General features: G+C 42.7%; 1 protein-coding gene across 1 annotated transcript in view; it reads right to left on the bottom strand.

Annotated features, from left to right (window-relative positions):
- Nucleotides 1–3,427: 3,427 nt before the first annotated feature.
- The window catches only part of OXA1L (OXA1L mitochondrial inner membrane protein), a 67,817-nt gene continuing 59,065 nt past the window's right edge, over nt 3,428–12,179 (bottom strand). Inside the window, exons 8-9 of the mRNA XM_065438198.1 lie at nt 7,685–7,850; nt 3,428–3,694 (exon numbers count right to left, since the gene is read on the bottom strand). Coding sequence (XP_065294270.1) covers nt 3,528–3,694; nt 7,685–7,850 — 333 coding nt within the window. The 3' untranslated portion in view covers nt 3,428–3,527. The remainder of the gene's footprint in view (nt 3,695–7,684; nt 7,851–12,179) is intronic.

Genomic DNA, 12,179 nt, shown 5'->3' with positions numbered 1-12,179 from the left:
CGCGTGCCTGTCATACGGAGCTGAACGCTGGTCCGAAGGTGAAGTTGCGTTCAATTGCCTTTCATAGAAAGCTGAGCGCTGGTGTAACATCTTTTCCATCATGGTGGCTTCGGCTAAGAATTCAGCCATGGCCTTTGGCGGGCTTCGAACAAGGCCAGCAAATAGCTGTTCCTTAACTCCCCGCATTAGATGGCGCAGCTTTTCCTTGGACGTGGTTGGGTCCACCCGACGGAAGAGGCGCGTCATATCCTCGACGTACGACGTCACGCTCTCGTTTGGCAGATGAATGCAGGATTGGAGCGCTCGTTCGGCTCGTTCGCGGCGATCAGCATTGGTGTAGGTCTCCAGCAAGGCACGACGGAACTCGAGCTACGATTTGATGAGCCCTTCTCGGTTCTCGTACCAAGTGCGGGCACCGTCCTCCAAGCTGAAGTAGACGTTCCTTAACTTCGCCGCGTCGCTCCATTCGTTTATCTCGGCAACGCGCTCAAACTGGACTAACCAGTCTTCTACATCCTCGAAGATATCCTCGTGGAACACTTTCGGCACTCGGAGATTCTGCAGCAGATACTGAGTTGCCGTTGTGGCGGTACCTTGCCTAGTGGTCGGTAGGGACGTCGATGTTCTTTCCATACCGGTGTGTGGGGGCGTCGATGTTGTTGCGGAGAGATGATCAAGCTCCGGAGGCAATCCCCGGATTCTCCTGCTTGCCCGGTGAATAGGGGTGTCCACTAGTATAGGGCTGGTACTCCTGCTACCAGGAGGAGTTTGTGGCATCAGATGAACCGTACCCCGCACCTCCACCATTTTTGTCACGAAAAGACGATGTAAGATGTGCCTGGCGTTGTCGAGGCAGACGGTTATACAAGATGGCGTGCAATAAACTCAAGCCGGCGTCCTCAGCTTCTACTTCTACTCCAGCGCCCGTCTCTTGCTGAGCGCGCGTTCCAATCCCAACTTCTTTTTCAGCGCTGGCTCATGACACCTAGCGGCATTATTCACCTAGCGGCAATATTCTGATGCTATGTGGTTTCACCATTGCAGTGTCATGGTACAAGGGCAATACTCTGTAGGCAGTGCACCCTTCTTGGCCAGGTGGGTTGGAGCTGTCTTATGGTTGTTTGGCTATATTTCTAAACGTGCGCAAGTGCCTCAGCCAAATCTGAACATCCATGGCCTGCAATCGCCTTTTGGATCACCCCCAAAACTCCCTAAATGGTAAAAAGAAGCTTTGCTTTGTTTTAATTCTTTTGCCTTCATTTACTGAAATGGATAAATGGATCCATAGCTAACACATTGAGGCAATTTATTTTTTTTAATTAATTTATTAAATGATGTGCTTGAGCACATTTTCTTGAACTGGGAATTTGGGACCGTGTTGGAAAAGGAATGCTGCAAGCTCAAGCAATGTTCTGCCAGGCGACGAAACCTCAGAATAATTTTTGTAACACTAGCTAGGAAGTACAACCGAAACAACTAAAGGATAGTTTGGGCCAGTTGGCACTTGCCAAGGCTTCTCTATTTAGTGCAAAATGACAAATGTACAATTGGGGACACACATAAACATGAATACACAGGACAGTGCACTACTTAGATCATTAGCTTTATTAAAGAGCAAGTGTAGCTTTATGCATGCACGCATTAACCATTATCACACTGCTGTTGCCATCTATGCATAACCGTGAAAAGAAAGGTGAACGCTTCGTCCAGGAGGTCTATGCCTATGTCCCAATCATTCATGTTAATGCTGTCTCCTGTTTTTGCCATTCTTAGTTAAAAATGTGACTCCCAGCAAAACAAATACACAGCAACTGTACTACAATACTTTCATGTCTATACAGGTAGGAAGCACAAAATCGAAAATAAGACATTGCCTGCACTGTTGTGAGGCTAAAAGAAATCCAATCTGAGGAAAGAGCCTTGCACAAAAGCAGGAATGTTACCTATATATATATATATATATATATATATATATATATATATATATATAGGTTATGGTTATAGGAAGGCTATGCTACCAGACGACATCCTTTTACAATAACACCTTTAGTCCCACGTAATAACTGCTTTAAGTAATTTTTTATTTAGAGAACCATTGTAGAATAGAATAGCCTTGCCAATGATGTTGTAATCCAGGATTCATTGTCTTAATTTGAGAAATATTTACAATAATTCTTTGAGCAGTGTTACTCACGTTTGCGTGTGCCTGCGTGTTTGCGTATTTGGAGTTTGTTAGGCGTGCAGTGTTATCTGGTCTTGTTCTGCCTTTTTGGGTTTGCTGCTTTGTCTCCAAGTCATTTGTATTATTCATCAATTTTTCGCTCTTGACATTTAACAAATTTTTATCTTCATTCACTATTATATACACGCTGTTTTTATTTTACCGGGTTTGTGCATTTCCATCTAAATACCTTTTTATGTATCACACCTACTATGATTTCTCTTCGATATCGCAGTATCCATCCATCCATATATATATATATATATATATATATATATATATATATATATATAAGTATGCTATGATTATAAGCATAATACAATCAAGTGGATTTGCATAGATGTAAGCAAGGTCCTAATTGATTTGTACTAGACTCATTAGTGACACCATACATGCTGTAAACATTCAAATTAAAATGATAATCCACATGAATCTTCATCATAATGGACATTTTGTCACAAAGAAAAACTTGAAATTCCTCAATGCTAAAATTGTACATAGTGGCAACTTCTCTTGCTTTGCAAAAATGCAACAGTACTGTACAATCTTTGAATATTTTTTCAATCTAGACTGAACAAGAAAATAACTTTTTCTTTTTTAGTGGTCACCAATTTTTCGCAATTTTCATGCCCCACAGAAAATTTAAGTGACATAAGAACATTCTGCAAGCTGGTATCACTTTCGTAATTGCGAGCTTTGCCAAATTTGGAGGTTAAAATGCTTCCTCTTGCTTATCAAAATATTTCTTGCTTCCCCCAATGGCCCCAGTGCTTTCCTGATAAGTAACCCTTGCAAGTTGTGGTTCAACTAGCTCAATCATCGAACTGCACTTAAAGAGTGCAGAAACAAAAAGGACTGGTTCTGGCTCATACACAAGCACAGATCCCACCTGTTATCGTGCACTTAGGAATCAGGCAGCAGTACCTGATGTCAGGAGTAGGTGCTTTTGACACGATTGCTATGAAGCTTTAATTAAAATCTGGTCCCAGATTCTCAAGACTTGTCTTACATAGCAGGGTCTCTCTGTGATCAGCATGGCAGCACTCAGTGCCAAAATGGTAATGATAGGATAAATAATATGTTGGAAAACCAGAAACAGCACTTGCATAAGGAAAGTTTTGCTAATTCGGACTGCAGTACAAAGGTAATACAAAGGTACAAAGGCACAGCAAACAATGCACACAATGAAGACTAAATCACCAGATATTTCTTACGTTTATATATTTAGTTTATTTACAAGCAGCTACGGCTGAATGGTTCGTTCTGACTAAAAGGGCACATTGGAATCCTGTTGTTCTTACTAAACCTAACCATTGATTTTCTGACTTGAACCAGCTCCTTTGGCAAAAGCTTGCTTGGTGGGATCGTATGCGTAAGTCTTCACCACTGGACCTATTCCAGCTTTCTTGAATCGTATCTCATCTGCCTTAGACCTTTCTTCAATCTCTCGAGCAATGCGAGTGTTTGTGAAGGCTGTAAGTGAAAAAGAAAAAGCAGCCAGATGTAATGTCAAACCGTGATTAACTTCGTTCTCTAAACTCTGACACAACCACAGTAAGTCAGCCTGTACTTACAGTGGAATTTCTTCTACCATCATAACAAAATGTATTTGATATTTACTAGTAATGCAACACTGATGACAAATTGTCAATGTTTACAATCACTAAGTGTTTGTGCTTATGAGCTTACTCAGGTCCATTAGGGTATAATCAGTCTGCCAGCTTTCCAGAGTGGGTTGAAGGGGCTCTGCAACAACTTCTGGAGATAGAAAATAAATTTGCCTAGTTGCTATATCATATTATTGTGAGAGCAATTATATGGACATTCTAAATGAATTTTTGCCATTACCATGATGTTAGATATCAAAAGCAAGTGTGTGAGGATAAGCCAAGGACAGTGACTTGAAGTGCGTCATCTTACCGTGCACCCAGTGTAGGAGGTCACGTGATCAAGTGCTTGCTAGAAGGGAGCAAGCGCAGCTCCTTCTCTGGAAAACCAGAAAACCTGCGCATGTCTGTCCACACTGCTGAGTGCATGCTCTGCTCGTGTACTCTATCTCAATGGTGGGTGCAAAGATGAAGGTGAGAAGATGGCTGGTGGCTTCGTGCACACCGTCTTCCCGCATGCGTAGCGTTGGACATCACATTAAATCACGTGATCTATGTTTCGAAAATGCAGCGAAGCAAGTGGCAGTTCCAAGCATTCACTCCATGCTGCCGACGCTCTTTTTCATGGCAGTGTTGTGAGAGCGAGTGACCATGGCTATCAAGTGAGATCTGTTCATGTATTCCTGTGTGCACATGACACAATGCTTAATTTAATTAGTAAGCAAATGTTTACTGCAATTGATACAGATGGTAAATCTACAAACCTTCATGTAATTGTCTAATACTTTGCTATTGCTATCAATGCTTCTTTCGGGCAAAATAGAAACATTTTGTCATAGACAGCTTAGCCAGATGTCACACCCCCATGGGGAGCAACAAACCGGCAGTTTCACCAAAATGTAGTTTCTTGTTCTTTATGTCATTTTGAAGTACACTGTCCTTCATGCTACTGGTTGAAGTAAATCAGTGACAGTCAGTCATTGGATGGAATCCTTCAGATGGCATAAATTAGTAGTGTAATGAATAAAGCCAAAACAAAAAAAAAGAGCTTCAATGCTGTTAAGAAAACGAACAGATGACCATTGTGAGCAGTATGTATAAATCAAGCAATAGCTGGTTTAGCTGCACGATAAAAAATAATGCAGCAAAGGTACAGCATGATGACTTGCCAATGAGCAGGGCATTGCTCTTGACGGCAGTAGAGAAATGGCGTTAAGTGGGCTAGGAGCAATAAAGAAAAGAGGAAAGCCTCTAAAGTGGCAAAGGATAATTTCTGCCTCTTTAGAATTGCCATATGCTGATACAAAATATGTGCCTCGAAAAATTTAATGCAGCAGATTTGTGAAGTCATGCTCTATCGAGCCCAGTACATCTTCAAGTTTTGTTGCAGGGCCACTTTATTTGTCAATGCCCGCAATTAATCACAAATACATCATGTTGTGTAGCAGTAAAGGACTTTTTTTTCATAGCAACGACATAGCTTTAGTATTTCAACAGCAAGGACATTCAACAATCAATGAAAATGCAAGTCTGGCACAAAAGTGATTGAAGTAAGAGAAAATGTTAAGATTTCTTTATTTTTTTTTTCTGTGCCACATTACATCTCTACAGACTTCCAAGCTAAAATTTGAAATTGGGCATATATTGTGATTGTGCCATCAGTTACTTCACTTTCTCTTCCAATACCAGAACAAAAAAGACACATTGCACCTTTGTGCTGGTGTTTACATTGTTATAACATTCATCCACTCCCTTTACTTGCTCATTTAGTTCACCTTAACCACATCTTGCAGAGGCTTTATGAAAAATGTCGCAGTTTCACCTGAAAGGTGAAGAAGTGATAATGATAGCAAAGTACTATTATTAAACCACACGAAGGAAGGTTCTTAGTTTTATTGACCGCATAAATTGCAGTAAACATCTGCTTACTAATTAAATTAACAATCTTGGTGTCAGCACACACGAACAAACCTGAACAGATATCACTCGATGACCGAGAACACTTTTTCGTGCTGCCTCTCAGATCAACCAGTCTTCGAAACTTGATATTAAGCGACCTCTAATACTATGCAAAAAAGGTGAGGCGTGCAGACAGGACACAAGAGAAGTGGACAACACGATCGTGTTGTTCACTTCTCTACTCATGCGTCCTGTCTGCACGCTTCACCTTTCTTGCATAATGAATCCTTACCAACTAGCTCAGTTTTCTGTCACTCTAACACTAGGCAAGCGAGAAGATGGTGCACATGAAGTCATCAGCTATCTCGGCTCACCAAGGCTGCAACCACCGCAGATTACCTCCAAGATAGAGGGTACGGGACGAGTATGCACTCCGCAATGCATAAAGCCATGCACTGCTGCGGCCAGGCTAGAGAAGGAGACACGCATTCACCTGCTCCCCTAGCACGCACCTGATCATCTTACCGTGCACGGAAGGACGATGCAAATCAAGCTACCATCCTTCTCGGCTCACCCTCACAGCAGCGGCATAGAGTGTGCAAGGTGCAATAGGATCCTATTGTGCTTGGACCTTATACAGAACTTCACACTGACACTGATAATGTAAGTCAGACCATACTCACTATCGCTGCATATCTAATGCAGTGGTCAAATTCTAGCTTGGAAAAAGCTGTTCTTGAAAAAAATTGGTGAACAAACGAAACAAAATACAGAAACAGTTAACATGGTGAAGGATGCATGCTGGAGCCATCGTAAATCAGAGAATGTACAAAAAGTATGCTCTATGATTTGGCACAGGATTTCGTGCAGCTCAAAGGACTGCCATTATACATAAGGCAACTAAGTGGAAGTGTTACAAAGTGGCATAATCAAGAAACATCTGCACAATAGGAAGCCCTGATTTCAATGTTTTTCTTAGCATGCTTAGACCAACTGCAATGAAATTTCACTTTGGCTAAAACTGGTAATAAATGAGCATTAAATATACTGCTGAAGCAATCTTCTCAGTGCAGCAGGACTGTCTAATTTTCTTATTAGCAGTTTTTAAATGGCACCTCAGCAGACGATGTTTACACCTGGTGGTTAGCAGAGATGATGCGAGTTTCAGCATGTGAATTCCCAGGTTTTGCAGTGCACCGAGGGCAGCACTTATTACTAGAGATCTTGCTAAGGAGCCACATGTTCTAGTTCATGTGTCATTTCCTGTGAGCAGTATTGGCGTCTTTTTTTTTTTCCCCGGGATCAAGAGCGCCTACCTTTGTGAGCCTTTTGTGATGCATCTACTCCTACTTCAAACGTAAAATTTTGCACGTAGGCTGCTCTATATCCACCCTATTTGAAACTAGGCTTTCAGATAGCGTGGATATATTTCACACTACCTGTGTTCCAGCAGCCTAAAATTTCACTGCAGTCGGCCTTTAATGCTTGAAAAATTGTAGCTGGAAGTAAAGCGCTAACATCAACATCTAAATTTTTGCAGTTTCAGTTCTACTACGTGCCTTCTTGAATGCAGAAGTATAGCTCTACACAGCCAGCCACAGCAGTGAGTCATCTCAAACAGTCCAGTTTCTTTTCAATGCAGCCTGTCAAGACGGCAGGAAAAAGTGCTGCCCTCATGTTACTGTAAATATTCTTAGGTGGCAGCTTTAAATATAGTTTAGATATGGCGGTAGCTTGTTATAACAACCAGAGTATAATATTTTCTGAACACTCTGTTATAAGTATTTCTAGCGCTGATCTTTGCTATGAACAAAGACAGCCAATGAATGCACAATTAGCACATATTTCTCAGAACCGCATCAGTTTCGAGCACTTTCAGAGATCATTAAGCAAAAATAAATACAACAGAGTCCACGCACTCTTTTCAAAAAGAGGAAGGAAGCTCATGCTCACTCACATTCTTTGACACCTTCTACAAATCCTTTTTTCGAAAGGGTTAGTTCACTCTTCTTGTGTTTGACCAATGCTGGTATGTTTAAACGCTTCCGCACTGCTTCAATGCGAAGCACACCCACTTGACACAGGGTAAACACGTTGCTAGTGACCCAGTAGCACAGAAGAGCCTGCATTTATTATTAAGAATTGCAATGCAGTAACCAACCTCCTGTGAAGTCATACACAAGAGGAAGCAAAAGGCATTAAATTGATGTAACTACCAAAATGCCTAATGACTTTTTGAAAACACAGCAGTATAGATTGCTAGTTCAATGATGATGCATTACTTGTGTTGGTGCAAACAAGTTGTGTGACAACCACTCAGTAGCCATTTAATTAACAAATTTAGAAGTGAGTACATACTTCTAGTTAAGTGAAGGCACACTACACAGTTATGAAATTGAAGTCCGTCATTGCTCAAGGTATGTACACCAGGCCACAGAAAATTTCAGTTGCACACTGTAAATTGTTACGTGCCTTCTAGGGAGCGCCCTACTGCAAGAATTTTTCAAATTGGTTCATTAATAACCTATGATTTCAGGAGGCGAGCACCACCGCCAGCATAGACACTCTCTCCACTTGCCCCTTCTAGCCTCAGCAAGCAAAATTCCTTCTCTGCATTCTCCCATACTGGAGCTTGAGGATCGTGTGACTCACAGGCCCCACTTTCTTTTTTTCTTCCTCGCTTTTTAGCTGCGCAGCACACTTCCGCTGATGGTGCTGTGCGCGAGCTGTTGCAATTGTTTCATTTCACACAGCGTACAATTTTGCACACTGCACACGAGGACACTTGACTAGCGGTATAAGACAGTGCTACACGAACACTTAGGCAGACACAAGCGGATCACAGAGCATGATAGTGCGCTGGAACATGGTAGAAAATGACATACTTTCATTGTCTACGTGCACGACTGAACAACATGGGAACAAGCAGACAAATCAAGAAGTACATCTCTCTTGCTACGGTGTGAAGCAAAACAAAAACACACAGACATCCAGTTTGTGTGTTTCATTATTTCTCTACTATTATTATTATTATTATTATTATTATTATTATTATTATTATAACTATTACTATTATTACTATTATTATTTCTCTACATTATTTCTCTACTACTATTATTTCATCTACTAAAGCAACAGATTGTGCAAATAACAGATGTTGCCTTGAATAATTATTGAAATCACATGTCACTATGAGCAACGTCACAGCATAGACATGTACAGTACTCACGGAATGAAACGCGTCAATTTAGGGCTAAGTAATGCGCATACTTTCGTTTCAACCGGTTGCAGTTCGTGTCACATCGACGCAATTCTGGAGCGTACACTTACATCCGAGTCCTCGTCACCTTTGGTGGCCAAATTCCTAGCGACATGACATGGTGCTCTCGCGTACTTGACACATAAGTAGGTTTCTGCTAAATGCTCTGTGTCCCATTTCATTCCGTGAGCACTGTACATAGGCGCACATGCGCATATATGTCGCCTCTGCAGCTGGGAGCGTGGTGCCCGTGAGGAGAAGGGCAAAAGACATTTGGTTTGAAATTTCAACTCTTTCCGCGGAGTATAGCGACACAATGCTTAGCGGACATGATCGTTAGCGTGCATTGTATGCACTGCACTTGTCAGCTTAATATGGCCAGACCTGGTGAGGGGGCCCTTTAAGAAATACTCAGACTACTATGAGTTCTAAGATACTAGTCCACAAAATCTGCTACAAACAATACTGGTATTCCACACAGTCTCGCCCAACCCATATGGGCAGGTGCCACACCCATATGTGCAGAGTCCAAGCCATTCTGACCTATTATGGAGGGCTAATGGCCGATTTGGAATAAAAACAGATTGGAATAGTTTTACATTATACCGGCGCTGCAGTCATATTCTATAATGATAAAGTTCATTTTCCATTCATCTGGCCCTTCATCCTTAGTTTAGGCATAGCTCAAAGGCTGCCGCATCACTGTCTTTGCTGGGATCACACCTTCAGCAAGACACAACAAAAGTGGGAAATGAAATGGAATGTTTCAAAACAAATACGGGCCCTAGTTGTGTCAAATATATTTAAAACTTAAAGGGTCCAAAAAACGGTTCGGACAAATTTTGTAGACGCGTAAGGTACAGCTACAGTAAACCATTCGCACCACAGTTTGTGTGAAGTGTCTCTATTATGAGAGTTACAGACAATTAAAAGTTACACTCCTCCATAGACATGCTTTTTCTCTAACTAATTCGCCGAGTGATCGGGGCTAAGCTCCTCCTTCACTGGCTCTGCGTCATGATGGGACGTCGGGTCGCCGACTTCCGGTTGTCTTGGAGCCCATGTGCGAAGCCTTTCCAACCTCTCCGCCAGCCGCCTGGCAGGCAATGACAGGCAAGAGCTATCGAAGCAGCGTGCATTATGGGCATTCTGTCGCAGCGCCGAGCATGTCCAGTATTCCGGTAACCAAAGCTCACAGGGTGTTTTGACAGATGGGGGGAGGCGTAAACTAAAGCTCCTCCATACTACTATATTGCTGTGATGAAGGAGCTTTAGCATAGACGCACGTGAGCGGCCTGATCAGTCTGCATGGTCCTGCAACCTGGTGGCGCAGAGCTTAACCAGCCAAACACAGAGCTTATACTGCTGTAACCAAGTGTAAAAGATTTTAAACATTTAGAAAAACAATGTGTTCAGGATTACGCTCCTGCCAAAAATTTACACCAGCAGCAATGTAGAATACACTTGGTTACTGCTATGTTCTGTCTTTGGTTTGAGCTCTGTGCCACCAGTGTGTACCATGTGGGCTGTTCACGTTTGCACCTCAGCTCATTCCGTAAAACACCCAGGCCCAGTCCACTTACACTTTCGTTTACCTGAACGCCGAACACGCAAAACACTATTCTGGTATATAGTAATCCTTCGGCATGAAGGGATGGCTGCAAATGTGTAGGTGTTGGTGCCAATCGGATACCAACAGCTAGCGATGCAGCCACTCTGCTCGCATGTTTTCCTTGCAGAAAGGCGCGATGTCACAGCTTGACATACTGCCAGTCGCTACGTTTGCTGCCAACAACGTAACAAGGGCAAACCATGGTGCTTGCAAAAAGACACATCAATACCAACACAGACCGCGTAGCTCATGTCAATACGGAGCACATTGTAACATAAGCAGACGACACTTGCTGTGTGCCAGAAGTCTTGAGTGTAGTGATCAATTGTCTTTGTGCATTTTCTTTCAGCTTTCTTTTTTATAGAAACAAAGTTACCAACATTCCAATTATTACGAACAACATTCATTCACCATGTTGGAAAAGTTGTTCACCATGTTCACCAAGTTTGAAAAATTATTGATGACGTGCTCTAGACAGCTAATTGGATAGCTTGCCCTACTGCTGTCATCTGGTCACCTTGCATCACCTGGTCAGGGGAAGCTGAAAACAGGTGAGTGGCATGCTGCGATCGGAAGCGATGTACATATTTAAAATCTTATAACAAATTACACAAATTATGCAGAGCACACAGATGCGTCAATTAATGATCAGAAAGACCTACCCTAGCAACTCAGTACGTTTGTACACGCCCTTTACGCTGGGTGAACTCGTAGCAGCCCTTGCACGAGGCAAAACGAAATCAGCTCCCGGGCACGATGGAGTGACTTGGCAAGAACTTCGTAACCTCAGCAATGAAGCTCAAGAACAGCTCTTAACAATTATCAATGAATCCTGGGAATCCGGACTAGTGCCAGATTCACTAAAACTATCTCGCATCTACCCCATACCGAAGCCGGGCAAAGACCACACGAACCCAGCTAACCTACGCCCCATAGCTCTAACGTCAACTGTCTGCAAATTGATAGAAAGAATGCTACACACACGAATGCAGCACTGCATCGAATATGTACAACCGGGTTTGCATCCTGCGCAGGCAGGTTTTCGGCCGAACATGGGCACACATGACTGCCTCTGGTTGCTCCGCAGAGTGATCAACCGTAAGTCTCGCAAACAGATGCCTGACTATATTCTTGCAGTCGATATGCGTAAAGCATTCGATAACGTGAAACAAGAGGCCATCTTACAGGAACTGGCAACCAGGTACCCTAGCCAACGAACATACAATTGGATACGTAGCTTTCTCCAAAGCAGACCAATTCAGCTCCATGGCAAGGCACCGGGATGGAGTCCGAAGACCTATTACTTGGATAGGGGAGTGCCCCAGGGCTCCATCCTCGGACCTATGCTATTCAATCTGGCCATGACACGTGTGGCAGAAAGTCTTGAGCGAGACACTTCAGCCCGTTTTACTATTTATGCCGACGATATAACAATATGGACGGAAGCGGCGGATTATTCCGACATACAGAGCATGCAAACTGAGCTGCAAGCAGCGATCCTGAGCCTTAGCAACACTTTAGATAACCTCGGACTGCAACTGTCACCAGAGAAGACAGAATTGATCAGCGTAGACGGAAAGA

The sequence above is a fragment of the Dermacentor albipictus genome, chromosome 1 (assembly GCF_038994185.2).
Source record: "Dermacentor albipictus isolate Rhodes 1998 colony chromosome 1, USDA_Dalb.pri_finalv2, whole genome shotgun sequence".
In the NCBI taxonomy this organism is placed as follows: domain Eukaryota; kingdom Metazoa; phylum Arthropoda; class Arachnida; order Ixodida; family Ixodidae; genus Dermacentor; species Dermacentor albipictus.
This window is presented reverse-complemented; position numbering and strand designations above follow the sequence as displayed.